This window comes from Sander lucioperca, chromosome 18 (genome assembly GCF_008315115.2).
Source record: "Sander lucioperca isolate FBNREF2018 chromosome 18, SLUC_FBN_1.2, whole genome shotgun sequence".
In the NCBI taxonomy this organism is placed as follows: domain Eukaryota; kingdom Metazoa; phylum Chordata; class Actinopteri; order Perciformes; family Percidae; genus Sander; species Sander lucioperca.
Genome location: NC_050190.1, coordinates 7356695 through 7373905, shown reverse-complemented (window position 1 = coordinate 7373905; position 17211 = coordinate 7356695). Strand labels below are relative to the sequence as shown.

Here is a 17211-nt window from a genome sequence, read left to right as displayed (position 1 = left end):
CTATTGTCAAATTGGACTCCGTTTCTTCAATGATAGATTTCTCCTTGTTTCATTGTAGATTGGTGCACAAGTTAGAGCATACAAAACAGATTTTGATTTAGAGAGGCTGACAGCAAACATTCACTGCTGATGTTTTGGATAGCTGAAACATTTCCTGCCATCAAACCATAATGAGACGTGATGGCACTTTGTTTACATTCTCCCAGACAGAGCGAAATTACTGCATAACGATTTGAAAAATACAGTTGGTCTTTTTCAGGGCAAGTTTAACACAAGTATCATCATATTTTTAAACCTGACTTAAAAACTGTGGTCAAAACGTTGGCGATAAATGAAACCATTGGAGCTTAGTGTGTGGTCATCCTCCTTTCAAACATGTCATGGCCATAACCAGGCCCTAATGTTTGGTATTCATTCACCAGACGATTCATGCTGAAGAGCTAAACTGCACCACTAATCATTCAATTTGAATACCAGAGTATTTACAGTCCAGCAGTCCATTATGAATCAGAATTGGTACATGATCCAGGACATCCCCCACCATTCTGTCACCCTGTTCACTAAGCACAGATTTAATATTTTGGCTTGATGATGAACAAAAACGTTCCTCTCATCCTCTTTATTTTCTGTATCCTTTATGGCTGTTGACTACCAACCTACTTGGCTTTTTTTTTTTTTAACTCAGATAGACCTGTGAATATGAGAGGAGAAGAACGGGGAGTACTCTCCTCCCGATGGAGCTGGTCACTTGAAGGTTAGCGTAAGCCTGTGATGTTGAAGTGTCAGCAGTTTGGTGTCTTGGTACATTCAGTGTATCCATGTGGTATTCAGTGAATCTGGGCTGGTAAATAGCAACACTTCCAGCAGTCAACACTGCTCATGTATGCCAACAGCTTAAAAAACCCACTTTAAAACATCTTGGGTTTGACGGAGAACATCCACCAAAACGTGAGCCACATTTTAGGGGAAACTGTTGTCTTTGTGCTACTTCATGCTACAGTATAAGACATTAAAGACAAAAGCTCCTGCAGACTCAAATGTCAGAATCAACTCAAATTTAATTTGTGAATAGGCTTTGAAACCTGGCTTGAGGAAGATTGTTGGACTGAAAACTGTCTAAAAGTGCACTAGGTCATGTTTTTGAGCTGTAAACAAATGGCGTATGCATGGACCTTGTATTGTAAACATTATTCAGACAGCCCTTATAACATTGTGGGACTTTGGATAGACTGTTTTTTTAAAAAAAAAGGATCAAAATCCATGCAATAGAACCAAAGATATTTTTGTTTTTAGTCTACATATTTTTCTTACTTGTCAAAACCTGGCACCTACAGTACCCACAATGCAATTGAACTGCGACAGTTTGTGGGAGATCCAGATGTGTTATGCTAGTAGCTGCTAAGGTAGCCTCAAGCCGCTAGCCTCAAGCAGAGCTATGGAGCGAGCCACAGAGGTCTCCCTTCTTTCTAACCACACACAACCAAACTTTTTTTCATTTTTAAACTTGTAGTCTTCAGTCCCAACCGATGCTGACTCAAGTGACATTACTTAAGGCAATTTATCAGACTTTGTGTAGCTTCCTCTGGAGTCACGCACTTTTTAAACATATGCAGTAGTACTCCCCAAGTAAATAGACGTCAATGTGTAAAATTGTTGTAGTTCCTCTTTAAGTTCAACATTTTCATTTTATTAAAGAGTTATTATTACACTGCTGTCTGTAAGCTGAACCTGTTAAGGCTTTGCCATCTTAGTCAGTGATGACTTTGGCTGCATGGATATTGTTCAAAATGTTTGGATAGCAGTGCTAATATGATGCCTCAGTTTAGATACCAATACCAAACCTACTCATAATGCATTTTAAACTCTTGCTTTTGAATGTTACTTTATATTTTGTAAGAGAATGTGCTATTTCTTCTTTCACAAGTTACATAGTGTCACTTTAATGTGTGAGTTTAATGTGTGAGTGTTTTCTAAAAGACTTATCAAAAGTCAAACTTCTCAAACGCATCAGTGTTTAGATTGTTATTTTACAATGGACAGTGGAACATAGTTCAAGATATCATAAATATCATAATATTGATTTCAGCTGTATTGATCAGGCCTTGCTACAGATAGGGCTGCTTGATTATGGAAAAAATGACTGTTTTGGTCAATATCACGATTATTTAACACAATTACTCATTGACTTTTGGAAAGTTGTTGCATTTATTGTACTTAAAGAACAGCAACAAATCAACAGTGAAAAGACCTTGAACTATGAAATTTCCCTTTTAATAGTTTTACTGTTGAATTTTCTGAATTCCCCTTCAGAACACAAGACAAAATAAGAGTTTACTTGCGAAACGTCATGTGCAAAAATAATCGTTTTTCTCGATTACATCGTTTTTGTGATTGTTAGGAGTTGAAATCAAAATTATAATCAATATTTGATTCATTGCAATTGAGTTAATTATTGAGGTTCAAATCCCAATCATAGTGGTGACACAGCAGTTATTTTGTAGCCTAGAAATCTAGACGCACCCTAGCGGCAGCAAATGTAATTTGCAGCCAGGGTCAGTCTAGCAACTCTCCGTTGGCTTGTGAGCTGGAAAAACCAAACTCTGGTCGTGCCAATCATATCGTGTAAAGAGTTGGTGGACGGGCTTATGGCTGCTGCTGCTGGGAACAGCTGTCTTTCGAATCGGCTTTGGCCGTGACTCTGGAAGATTTTCTTTGAGAAAAGAACAAAGCACGGCATTGAAGTCATTCTTAAAAAAGGAAGATGTGTTCAGAGTTTTGCTGACTGGATACGGCAAAAGTTTAATCTATCAACTAGCTCCCCTACCTTCTTCGTTGCTCTGGTTGGTTGTAGCGCTATCCTATTGCGTGCAGAGGGAATTTGAAAGACAACCGTTTATCCCGCCCCTCGGAGCCCTGCCAATGGTGAGTTCCGAGACCCAACATCTTGATGTGGGTCTGGCTTGTCAGGCTAGTTATTTTGCTTTTTCATAGCTAAACATTCTTTGAGATCAGAAAATTGTTCACAACTATACAAGGAGGAATGGCTTTATCTTTTGGCATCTTAAAAAACCCGATGGAGACTAACTAAAAGAACATATGACTGCACTGTTTTGCAGCGTTATAAAACTGTGTATTTTCACTTCAGGATGATTTGTAGTTTTTGGCTGTTCCCAGTAACACCATTAAAAGTAAAGCTATGTGATTTATGTTATCTTTGGGCTCTTATGATAGCGTAATAATAGGTTCTTCAGGACTGTTATTTTGTTTAAGGTTAGCTTTATTTGCATGGGGATTAAACGTAGAAGGAGGGATGAATGATGGCAGTAAAATCTGATAATAAAAGTTCAATCATTTAGCCTCTTAGGTGAGATGTAGGAAAGAAAAGCATGCTTTTAAAACTTAACAAAAAACAAAGCAACAGCAAAAGTCACTTGACTGTCAGATCACCAAATTAATTTTGATTTCAATTATGTGATTTTCAGTGACAGTAGTGTTACGTTTAGTATTGCAAAGGTTGAGGACTGTGCCAAGACTCCTTCACTTTACAGTTTCTAATATTTATAGTGCCCTTTAGAGGTTGTTGGGGGCGTCACTGTGATGCAGTGCTCTGGGTCGTATATTTCAGCAAATGGAGATACGTCAGGTCGAAGTGGCTCTTTTCTTCTGAACCTCTGACTTGTTTTATTCTCTCCAGGATTCATCAGTTTCCACACAGTGTACCTCTGAATCAGCATGTTCCAGTCACAGTCAGTGAAAATGAAGGATGAGTTTAAAGTTAGATGTGCTTATGTTGGAGAAGATTAGTGAATTCTGCAGGTGAGAGGATGACGACAAAGTAATGATTGAACTTGTGAGCTAATGCCACAGTTGAGTCATGAATCTGGTGACTTTAGCCCAAGGCCGCTCAATTTGGGGCCCGCGGGCAAAGTTTGGCCCTTGATGCCTTTGTTTTGGCCCACCATGGCATTTGACATGTTCATGCTTATGCTCCTCTCAATTGGAAAGTGCTGTAAAATCCTAACCGTAATGACTACAAAACGTACATTTAGTGCAGCTAAAAAGTACTTAATCTGAGTTTTACGGTAATGTAAAGCACAGTGGTGGTAAACTTCCCTATTAAATTACATACGTAAGATTTATAGTATTTTTCAACATCATTTAATTTTGGCCTGTGGCCTTTCATCTAGATACATTTTGGCCCTTCATCTGAAAGAATTTGGGCACCTCTGCTTTGCTGGATGCTATCAGAGTTTAGGCTAGCGTTAGCAGCTCTGTCCTTTCCTATGTAAGCTAAGCAGCAAAAAAGGTTATGTTAGAACAAAATACCAGTGAGAAGGTTTTCCTTATCTTTATCTTTGTACTTTTAATATTAGGACTTATTAGCTCTACATTGCAAAACAAGAACAAGGCTGTGTCTATACAGTATTTCCATGTCTTCTACATGATCATCAACTGGTGAGGATGCTGACTTTTTTCCTGGGACCTGTTAGCTTTAGCCTCAAGTCTTTTAGCACGATATTATGTTTGTAGCCATGAAGTGCAAATGTAACACCCCTTTTGCAAGATTATCATTTTAAAATAAGTCAGTTTGGCATTAAACTCATCTGGATAGAGTGTTTTCAACCAAATCACAGAGCTAACATTAGCTTAAGTAGCCAGCTAGCTACAGCTAATAAATATACTAACTGTTCATAACTTTAAAGTTGCATTAAATTTGGCGAAGGCCGCATAAGGAGTGGTTAAGGACTCGGAACACAAAGTTGTATCACTTGTGACTTGCAAAACAAGGGCTCTGGGTAATTGTGAAGTGAATTTTTCCTTATTTTCTGACATTTTATAAACTTTAATGATTAATCACTGATGAAAATTATCATTAGTTGCAGCCCTACATCAAACACCAAAGTATTCAGGATTCTCTTACTCTACCTCTTTATCACAAGACAGAAACACTCTAAATGACCAGTGTTATGAGCAAATATTAGGACACAGTTTAGCTACTCAAATTAGCAATGAGAGCAGCAAAACAACCACATGAATGCTTTACTGTAAACACGTCCCAACATGTCTAATCTTTATTCAGCAATTTCCCAGTAAATGAAGGCAGAGCAGCTGCCTTCTAATAGGTGGCAGGGGAGGATGCAGTGGCCGTGATGTATTTGCATGTTGAGCTATCGGTGTAGAGCAGATTCCCGGAAAGGTGGGCGTTGGGTGAATTCCCCCTGCAGGGTCTGTCAGGAGGAAGCTACACAAACACTGCCAGATCAACGCACTGTGGACAAAAACTAACAAACAAACCACGTTATCAAAAAATTTAAAAAATTCAATTTGTAATGCTTTTGCTGAATATTTAACTTGTCAGACACATTTTTCTTTAATAATCAAGTTTCTTCCCAAGAGAGTGATTTAAAGTTTCAGCTCTTTTTTTCTGCAGATCAGGGATTCTTCACGGTGTTGGTCGTGTGGTTCTTGCAGCGCTGATATTATGATTTATATGTTAGATTTGAGTATTTTACAGCCACTCTTTTTTATGCCATTATTGTCTCAGTTTCACATCCCCTGTCATGTTGTTTATCTGAAGGAAACAAAGCTCTGATGTTGTTTCAGAGCAGTAAGTGTTACTGAGGAAGGCCTGAGAACTGAACCTCCATCTGTACCTCCGAAACTGTGTGTGTGTGTGTGTGTGTGTGTGTGTGTGTGTGTGTGGGTGGGTGTGGGTGGGTGGGTGGGTGGGTGTGTGGGTGTGATGTACATCAGAGAAATCCCCTAGACAGACTTTCAGTAGCTAACGCCGAGAGAGAGAATATGGTCTAATGGACATTAAAAGTTACATAACAGCATGACCGGGCAATCCTAGACAATAAATGTACCTCAGATTGTTGAAAACAAGGAGATTTATCAGATTAACTTAAGTTAAACACATTCTATAGGTAGCAGGATATATAGCAGCCTACATTTTACTCAAATTGCTACTAACCTTTATTCCTGAGTCATGTAGGCTGTGTCGTTGCATCACAAATCTCCCATCAGCCTGTCTGACATCCTCATGGAGGCACAGTAAGGCAAAGACAAGACGCACGAAAATGACTATTGCGGTTTAAGTAAAGGGCATTTTATCAGTCTGAGCCAGAAGAGACAGAGTTGTTTCTAAATCTGGGTCACTGTGACACAGCAGCCTAAATTGTCTTGTCTTTAGTTCCTGACGCTACTCAGTTCAGTCAGGTCAGAGCACTCTTTCTGTAGCTAGGTAATTAGCTGGCATGCTAATGTAAACAAAGCAGCCAATGCTCAGCGATGCTAGCCACCACTAGCTTCTTCAGGATGTAGCACTTATTCTTCTTCTTCTATAAGTAAATCTTGTTGTGAGTTTTAGCCAACCAGACATACATTATATTTCACTATAAACGCCGCGTAAATAACAATTAGTTTCTCCTTAATTGATTCAAAATGCACTTAACATCATTTGTGTTATTAATGGAGAAGGAGCATACATTTATTTGTTAGTTGTTGAAACCACCGTAACCCCTTTATCTCTTCATTTTTAATGTTTACTTAAAATTCTATAATGTTTACTTAAAATTCTATAATGAATCAGAATTCATTATCAGAAACCCAAATTTCTCAGTGTCATGGTATAAAATGTTGTTGTTTTGTTGCATCATCTTCATTTAATGTCAAAATAAATGAGTTTTTAACTATGGGATGTTATTGTTAAATAGACCAATTAACCCTGAAGCAATGTGTCGTAGTAAAAAGATATTTTATTAATTGTGTTTATAAAATGTTATCTTGGTTGCTATCAAGTCCTCCAATATGATTACTAGTTTTTAAAGCCTTTTTAGGCGGCTCTCGCTTTAAAGATTATAATTTTTTAAGCACTGGTTGTACATAAATTACACAGTAGTTAAAGGAGTAAAGTCAGCAGCCAGAGTCTCCCTTAGCTCGACAATTTTGCTACTTTGCAGACAGAAGCATCTGGACACAAAGTAAACTGGAATCTGCCTTTTGTAATGCAGAAGTTGGCCCTGAACTTCACATAAGATGACCTCGTATGGTAACAGCACAGTCCAACAGAGCAAAAGTTGTATTATTTGTTGCAGCTTTTGTAAGCAAACAGACAGCAGCAGCAGCCGTATTATCAGGATGTAGCTGCAGCTTCTGTTTGTGATGATCTACTTTTGCATTGACTCATTTTCCTGTTGCTTAATACTTAAACAACACCCCCGTAATAATGTTTTTTTTTCACAGGTGATCAGTCAGGTATTTTTTAAAGGAGGAAATGCAGGTATTTATTCATGTGTTTTCTTGTGAACACAATTTTATTTTTATACTTGGTTTTCTGTGATCATGAGATTTTTTTCTCTGTTGAGTTAACAAAATAGTTATCCCGTGATCACATTATGTTAAGACCACAAATGTCTCTTACATCTGTTCATTATCTTTATAACATCATTATTTTACAATCTCAAGAAAACCAGCTGGTGTCAAAGTCATCAAACCCGATGGAGACTAACTAAAAGAGCATAGTCATCAAAAGCAAGAATAAAGTTTGTCATCTTATACAGTGAAACGTATCAGCTGTAATCAACTACGTTTATCTACTGTACTTTTGTTTCTTAAAGCTACACACAAACCTGGTTAATTGGTGTTTATGAGACAAAAAAAATAACCATTTTCTTGGTTTTCTGTCTCTGTGAGCCTGAGGAGGTGTGGTTTTAGGAGAAACAATGCTCGGTTGTGTGAAAGTATTGGGAGGGAAGTCGGTGAGGCTAGAGCTCATCGCATCCAGATGTGGAATGTGGTCTGGGTCTCGCTGTCCGTCTGCTACTTCTGCTGATGAAGGCAGGAATCCAGGCCACATTATGTGCATTACCCACAATGCTCCTGGAGGGTTTGTTGAGTTATATCATTGATACAGATGTAATGAGGAAGTTTCCAAATGAAGTATCACCACTCACCTACCTTGCATCCTCCATAAGTGGCTTGACACACCAAGCCCAGAATCTGCCATTCTTTGGGCGTCATTGAGTGTCTTCAGCTGATCGTGGGTTGTAGTTTTTGCAGTGCGCTCAGGACTGTTGACTCTAGTGGGACCTGAGTGTATTTGCTGACTCAGCACGACAGCTGTCGGTATGGCTGTTTATCTGAATGAATTGGCTATTTTTTCACACTGTAAGAGAACATTTATGTTTATCAAAGATCTAATGTTTGTGAGTCACGGTTGCTGCTGTTTTATTAGGGCCCTATCTTGCACCCGGCACAGCGCAGCGCAAAGCCCGACGCAAGTGTCTTTGCTAGTTTAACCCATGTGTTGTCTTCCGGTCGACCATGCACTTGTTGTCCTCCGGGGTCAAAATTGAAAGTTAACTTTTGACGTTTTTGTCCCTTTCTTTTGACGTTTTTGACGCTGTTTTTCACTAACACCAACTTATTACCAATAGTTTTACACTTGTTTTTGGAATTCATGGTTAGTAAATCCCATTTATAGGAAATTATACCTAATTTTGAAATTATCAATTATTTTGACTAAACCTATGTTGATGGATAATCACAGTATGTCAAAGTTTAGTCAGGAGAATGTTTTGAAAACCATTTAAATTCTTTCAAGTGCTATAAAATTGAAAACCCAAAATGCAATGAAAGTATTGGTCAAGTATTTGCAATTGAACGTACTTTTTGGGTATTTTGGTTAAAAAGAAACCCATACTTATGATATAGAATTTTGGAAACGGGTCAAATTTGACCCGTTTCCAAAATTCTATCAGAACAACATGAGGGTTAAGAAATTGACAACTGCGTAGTTGTCAATTTCCCGTCCAGCGCCCTCATCGTTTAAATAGCAAATGCACCTGCTCCCATCTGTGCGCCCATGGGCGTGCTGGTCTTACAGGGAGGTGTGTTCAGGTGCATTCTTAGCGTATTGCTATCTTGAGGCAGCAGGAAATGATCGTGCCATTGACCAACAAAAACCTGGTCTAAAGTCAATAGCGCAGCATTTCATTGTTATTTTAACCGCAAATTAGTAAAATGCGCCTAGGCTTATGCACAGCACGTGCACACTATGTTTGTTACACACACAGGGAAGCGCAGCAGCACACAAACATGCAAAAGATTACAAATAAAAATATTACAGTGCAAATCCGCCATCAGAATAGCAATGCGCCAAGGTCCAAACACGCCTGGCTTTTAAAGGGAATGGGAGATGACACTCTGATTGGTTTATTGCATGTTACGCCCAAAACACACCTATGAATTAATGAAGACACTAAGTACAACCCTTTTGAACCATGCGCCCGGTGCACGGACCCTTTTTTCTGCTGTCAAACTAGCAAAAGTGGATTTGGACACGTACCTGCGCCATGCGCTTCACGCCGTGCGCTTAGTTAGCTGTGATGTAGATGTAGTCTCACTGGAAATACATGGCTGGGATAAAGCCTGACATCAAGCACTTTCTCACTCCCCTTTCGCTAGCTCCGCTATCTATTTGCAAGGGCACTGTCGCTGCATCCGGAGCACATATCCAGAGGAGGAATCCTATTGATTTTGGTGATCCCCCTGACTCTGCCTCTAGTACCATCATCGGATACCTGCAAAACCAGTGACATTCCCATCAACCTCCGCTGTACTGTGATGTTGTCATTTAGCTCAGAGCAGCGCTCTGCCTAACTACTACCTCACAGAGCTGCTGGCATGGCTGTGTTAGTTTTGTTTGTAAATGTGACGTATGTGTCGGAGTGGTGAAGCTCTCTTTTTCATTTGCTTGTGTTGTCTTAAGTTGTACTGTAGTGCATCAATCCCTCTCGGCCCTTGCAGAGGCCCTTGAGCCGCACAAAGAACCCCTCTGACTCCTCTGGGAGAAGAAAATAAGTATCTCCGAGCGATATACTGTATAACCTTAAATACCAGTATGTTTGGTGAGTAATGTGCACTGCTAAATCGCAAAGTTGACACAGATCCTGCGCCCTTGGCACCAGTTTTTATTTATTTTAGAGTCCCTTCTGTGTGTGGCTCTGATACCACCCAGGCTCGCAGAGACTGAGGACATGCTGGATAAAATAGGTTGATAGCCCACTTGTCTTGTAATTTCAGCCCTGTCCTGCCTTGAAGCAGGTTTCTAGGGATCGACTTGTTCCACAGAAGACTTTGTAAGCCGAAGCATAGAATAAGACGGCAGCTTAGAGAGAATTTTCCTATCTACTCCTCTGTGGATGAGAGAGGTGGGGGTTAGATGAGGAGATGGTGTCATGCAGGGATGGGGTGGAGTGTTTTGATTTCCTGTTTTTGCAAGATGGGGAAGCAGATATGCAGTCATGCTCTGCAGCTCTGGAATGGGAATATTTTTATAAAAAAATCTGTGTAGACTCCCACAAATTCCACAAAACAGAGCAGATAGTTTGGTTATGAGAATTGCATTGGCACTTGGATGTTCCTACACTTTTGGACATTTATTACCACAAATGCTTTCCAGCATCAGCACAGTGGCCTTGTTGAACTATACAGGCGTCTGTGTGGGATGGTGCTTTTGGGAAAATGGGTCCTCTTCGGTAACAGACTGTTCTCTGCCTGAGAACGTGGGCTTCAAAATGTAGGCTGCTGTTTTTGTCTGTGTGCAGTTTCTGTATTTAGGCCTCGTGTTACTTGCGTTTACATTTGTTGGTGTCAGGCTTACTCATGACCCACAAGCACAGGTGCATGTACCTAAATAGGCCTGTAACTTTTTTGCATTGACTTCGAAAAACAAAAGACGGTTTGAGTGTTAGAAAAATAGCTTTTGAAATGTTTTTAGTCAGCAGACGCTTTTTAGGTGTAATACAACTAAATAACAAAATCGAATAACACAAATGTGCATGTTTTTACTCCATGATCTTCTCAAAAAACAAAACGTAGTGGCTAGTTTAGTCAATTTAGGACAAATAGTCCCCTAGATTACAATCTCTGCATGGTCGATGGTATGATCACGATAGTAGTAAGTGTAGATCTGCAAAAGAAAGCCCTTACGTAACTCCCAGCAGGTCCTGTGTTTGGAATTTGAGCCCCGCCTCGGCTATAGGGAGTTGGCTGCCGAATCTGGAGGTGGACTGATACTATTGTTGGAGCATCGATGTGAAACTCGAGTCCACACCTAACAGGCATGTGAGGTAGAAACACTGGTTTACTTTTTTTTCTATTTTTAATTTTAGAAACTTGAGCACAAGCCAGCTCAACAATCTTTATGTATGCCTCCAAACATAAAAAAAAGAAATGACAAGCTCAGGAATTGACTTTGTTCACATGTATCTTGATAACCCGATAACAGGATTTGATTTAGTGAAATGTGGCAAAGTAAATGTCTGAATTAGAATAATTCAGCCCCTGTTAAAATAATTTTTATGCAAATACAAATATCCCATCTTATATATGTACCTGCTTCACGAGTGTCACTCGTTCCTACGTCTTTTAAAGTCTGTGAGAGATATCTGGATTAGTCAAAACAACTTTTAATTATTGTTGTCTATTTATGCGAAATGCAATGTTTGGTGTTCCTGTCGAGCTCCAAGCTGAAAGCATCAGCATTCCTCTCTCCTCTGTGCTCCGGGCTCCACCTATCTATTATTTGTGGTTCTCAGAGTGTTTTGCACTGGAAGGAGTTTGTGTGCTAATTGTTTTCACTGGCATTCATCTGGGGTGTTATTGTGTTTCCAGGGCTGAACTTGAGGTCGGTGGCAGGATGATGGTGATTACATAACAGCCTGTGCTGTGAATTATAGTACTTGTGTTTTGTTCGTTTCCTGCAGCCTACAATTACACCAATGTTTAGAGAAGGAAACTCCCCTGTTTCTTTTCCTATGAAATCAAACAGCTACATGTTAGAACTGAACAGGACCTGGACATTAGGGCACTGGGTTTAGACCACTGTAAAGGTTGTTGGCGTTCTATTAAATGGATGGCTCACTTTAGCATGTTACATTAGCATGCAATGTTTAGCTAAAAGTTTGATGCTAACTGTACGTATGTTTACATGCTAATGTTAGCTAAAAGTTTGATGCTAACTGTACGTATGTTTACATGCTAATGTTAGCTAATGTTGTGCTTGGTCAGTATTACGATTTGGTTTCATTGAAATCATATTTTACTGAAATTATCCTGTCACGGTATCGTTAAAAATAATGATTCTGAGCAAGCTGTAAAGTTAACAAAGCGAGTTTTACTTTGATACATAATCGTTTGGTCTCATGTACAGCTCATACTTTCAACATCAGTTTTTAAATTATAATACCTTTGCCATATCATACATAATATTATTGACCAAACAAAATAATCAATTTCCCATGATTGTCCTAACGCTGTGATGATAAAACTGTGCAGGATAAATGGAAAACTCCTATGAAATTGGTCAAAAAATAATGGCATCCCTAATGAAGTCGTATTGATTCACAGCGTCAGTCTCACCAGTCTAACTGACCGCTGAGTTCAGTGAACATACCTTCTACATACGCTGCCATATTTAGCAGCGTTTGGGTGGATTTTCTGCCTCGCCGAGTTTTTGCGTAGTCATACTGAAGGTTTACAGAAAAAAGGAGTAATCTTGTGTTTGGGCGGAAATAAAAAGCTCTCAGGTTTCTAAGATAGCTGTGCAGGTAATGTGTGAGGTACACCAGTGGGTTGGCTTTCACTTGTTTTCTTTCATGTCTCGTCTTTGAGGTTTCATCCTCTGTTCTTCTGACTTTTCTTCAGTTGCACATTGCATACCTTTCATACCATGACGTTTAGGTTTTCTTGTTGACTCAACAGACCGGAGCCTTTTAGTTGTTCATGAAGCACAATGTAGGTTACTTTACCTGCTCTAACTCCTCTGACATCCTGTTTTATATTTATGCAATAAAACAGAATTCACTCTTTTTTTTTTTCAGAATTTCACCACCACTTAAAGTGATTACAACATTACCTACATTTAATCACATTTCATCCCCTGAATACACTGTGAAAAAGCCCGGTCTCGGGAGACAACATAGTTTACGACCCCTGTGTTGTCTCCCGAGACCGGGCTTTTTCACAGTGTATACAGGCGGCAGGCAGCTAGCGGATCAAGGAGATATGCCTACGATTTGAGACAAAAATGAAATTGCGCTGAAACCATGCAGGAACTCCTAGTGCACCTTTTAAAGACACAGTTACATGTTTTCATTTAATCTGTATTTTCAACAACTATTTGTGTTCGGTAAAGATGTCTGCATTTGCGTTACAGCATGTAACATTGTAGCTGGTCTTTTGCGTTTGCCTTTTAAGTCTGGTCGTTTTGTCTGTAGGTATATTAGATTGGTTTTCACTAATACAATAATGTTTCTGTAAAGCCACTTCATATGGAGTCAACTAATCCTTGAATTTGGAGCCCAGATATACACATTAACCTACACGTGGAACTATGTAGAATTCTTCTCTATCAGAAAAATATTGTGAAATTTGGACAGGTATCAGTCACTCAGCCTCATAGAGGCCGTTTATGAACAATAGAGAAAGACACTGTGGTCGAGGTGTGAGGTGAAAATCGCCCAGAAGCACAGGAAGTAAAAAAAAAAAAAAAGCAGGTTTTGGTTTCAGGCCCAGTTTTCAGCCTTCCACCCTGCGCTGATAACTTCCCTTTGGCAGCACCAAGTGTCAGAAACACATGTTAACTGGGGGGATTTTTTCTCAGTCATATTATGTTTTTAAACCGGTCACAACAGACCAGATGAGACTTTCCCATGAGTCACGGTGTGGTGAAGTTGTTGGCGCTGTTCCACCCACCGGTACACAGCTTTTCTAAGAACTGCTCCTCTGTGCCTGTCCAGTAAAGGCGTTTACAGTTTGGGCAATCTGTTTTTCAGTCATGTTATATCTACAGTATGTATCTATATCTATGTAGGACGCTCATTGGTAAATCAGAAATGAGCATTGTTTTGCTGCATTGTTCTTGCTCTCTCGGTCTGATGACAAAAACAAGAGGCCTCCCCCAAGGGATTGTGGGATGTCTGGCCACCCACAGCCTTGTGGTGTTAGTAGGACACAGACACACAGATTAGCCCTATTCATCTTAACAATGCAGTCATTCACATTATTTCATGAACACATTCAATGCTAACTAAATAATAACTCATTGAAGTGTTTTGTCAGTACATCTTACAATTAGTTCTTATATTGTTAAAAAAAATTACATTTCTAATTTAATAAGTTGATCACACTGTGAATCCTATTTCACACTTAAAAAAGATATTGAACCATTATTACAGTGAAGAATTGAATGTGTTAGTCCATTTTGTCATTATGGAGTTGTGATGCTGTACAACCATTTTTAAATTATCTTTTGATCATATCTCAATGTTGCTTATAGAAACCCAGGGCTCTCCCGGATAGTTTAACGATCCTGGAGGTTTATTAAATGGTCAACTTCTTTTCAATTCTTCTATTCTATACTTTTGTTGTTGAGAAATGATATTTTGTCTGTCATTTGGCATGGCAGGCAAAGTATCAAATCAAAACTACAATACCCAATGAGCCTCAGCTGCTGTTGCCATGGAGAAGAAGCCACTCAGAGAGGAGCGCATCAGAGCGGTGGTGAATTCAAAATGCTTTGTCTGTGCATTTGGGAACAAAACATGGCTGCATTCATCCAAAATTGACCCAGAATTAAAAACTGAATTGATTTAAGATTGTGTGTTTAGTTTCTCTCCCGCTGTTAGCGCCACATATAACAGAATTTAAAGCTCGTGATTTCGCTCACTGAAACTCTTAAGTTTGTATGTACACAGGCTTGTACCTTCGACTTTATATTAAAGAAGCAGATATTTTCTAACACAGTTGTTAATCTTTTGTACAATGAGTCAGGCGCGAGAGTTTCATGCTAATGTAGAGCACATAGGGAACCCAAAATATCTCCTCCCACTCTGCAACTCTATCCAGGGCAAGCACTTGTATAGAAACCAAATATCCAAAGAATGATACCGGTTTAACAGTTTTCAGTAGCGATCTATTTGTCACTGTTTTTGATTGATTCATTAATCACTTAGAAATTAAAATGTCAGAAAAGTATGACAAATGTCCATCACAGAGCCCACGGTGGTAGCTTAAAATAGTATGATCTGACCAACAGTTCATAGCTTAGAGACATTACATTTATTATGATATTAAACCGAGAAAAGCAGCAAATCTATCATATTTGAGAAGCTGGAACCGACATCTTCTCTGCATTTTTCTTGATAAATGACTTCAACAATGAATAGATATTCTGTCGACCATGGCTCACTGTGTCCCCAGCTAAGTGAGTGTTTTCTACTAATCTCATGTGAATGGGTTGTAGGGCTGGGCAATATATCGAGATATATATATATGAGGCTAGATATCGTCTTACATTTTGGATATCGTAGGATAGTGTTGTCTTTTCCTGGTTTAAAAGGTTACATTACAGTAAAGTGACTGTTTTAACTGTTTTATGATTTGCCTTTAACCACTTAGTCATTATATCCACATTAATGATGACAAAATGTCATTGTGTAAATATTTAGTGAAGGGCCAATAGTCAACTCTAAAATATTGATGCAATATCGATATCGATGTATTTGGTCAAAGATATTGTGATATTTTATTTTCTCCATATCGCCCAGCTCTAAGGGGTTGTTCTCTGTTGCAGGTGGTACAAGCTCAACTCTAAGACGGGGAAGAAGGAGAAGGAACGAGGAGACATCCAAGTCAGCGTCCAGTTCACCCGAAACAACCTGACAGCCAGCATGTACGAGCTGGTGATGAAGGACAAGGGCGTCTCCACCTTCGGCAAGCTGAAAGAGCGCATAAAGGGGAAGAGGAGATCCAGCGAGGAGGACTCGGCCTCGGCTGTCCTACCGAGTGGTTACGGCTCCCTTTACCGGATACGGCAGCGGCTCCCGAGTGATGGAGGCGGGGAAGAGGACTACGAGGACGATGAGGGGGGCGAGGCCCGGCGGAGCAAGATGCGGACCTACTTTCTGAGAGGGAAGCTGAGGAAGTCATCGGACACTCGTTCCTGCACGTCGCTGGGCTCGGAGAGCAGCGAGTCATCGTCCCGGGGCGGGAGCCTCAGCCCCACGGCTGGCATCAGCGTGGTGGTCTCTGACCTCTCCAACTCGCCCAGCAACAGCAGCAACCTGACGGCCGATAACAGCCCAGGTGAGAAGTCTTTATTCTTGATTCTTTATTTGGATCCCCACTAGTCTATATCCACGACGTTTCATTTCCGGGATTATTCAGGTGCCGCCGGAAATTCCACCGGATGTCCCTCATTTAGGCCGGATGTCCGTTACCTTCCGCTTTCTTTGTGTTGGCGTTCTAAACTCCGGTGGATTTCTGAGGACTATGGTTAACTGCTCCTCAGATCTCTGCAGGGTAAATCCAGACAGCTAGCTAGACTATCTGTCCAATCTGAGTTTCCTGTTGCACGACTAAAACTACTTTTGAACGTACACATGTTCCACCAAAACAAGTTCCTTCCTCCTTCTTCCATCTGGCGCTAAGCACCGCCCAAGATGATTGTGATTGGTGTAAAGAAATGCCAATAAACCAGAGCACGTTTTTGTCCCATCCCAGAATGCTCTATGGCTTAGCCAGACCCTCCTCCACAGCGCTGTGGAGGAAGGTCTGGCAAAGCGAGACTGGATCCCCACTAGCTGCCACAAAAGTGGGCGCTAGTCCTCCTGAGGTCCACACAGAAAGTGACAGCAGTTCAAACAAACAATTATAAAATCACATTATATACGATTATCATGTCTTCGATTCGATATCACGATGCGTCAAATACATTTTTCTGTTAAAGCCATATAGGATATTTAATTCTTAGCTTTTCAAGCTTCAAAAACAAAACATTCTGCATTGCTGAGCACATGGCACTTCCTGAATGTGCAAAACATAACAGAATATGTAAACAGAAAGGTTGTTAGGCCTACATTAAATTGTAAACAGAAATAATCGATTATGGCCTGGCCGATTATTGATGCAGCATCGTCCATGTCCACGATTCGATGCATCGATTATTTGATTCATTTCAACACCTCTAATATCAATAAAATGGAGCCATAGAATGAGACCACGTCACCACTTACTGAAGAATATTTGAGATTTATTCTCACTACAAATTCACAGTCATCCATACTACAACATATATAAACAATACATGCATCATTTTAAATGCTTGCAGGTTCAGATTTCCATCTCGTGGGACAACCCTAAATC

At 39.9% G+C, this 17211-nt stretch overlaps 1 protein-coding gene across 1 annotated transcript in view; it reads left to right on the top strand.

Annotated features, from left to right (window-relative positions):
* The window catches only part of rab11fip5a (RAB11 family interacting protein 5a (class I)), a 30928-nt gene that overhangs the window by 1774 nt on the left and 11943 nt on the right, over nucleotides 1–17211 (top strand). Inside the window, exon 2 of the mRNA XM_031310158.2 lies at nucleotides 15641–16152. Within this exon, the coding sequence (XP_031166018.1) occupies nucleotides 15641–16152 (512 nt within the window). The remainder of the gene's footprint in view (nucleotides 1–15640; nucleotides 16153–17211) is intronic.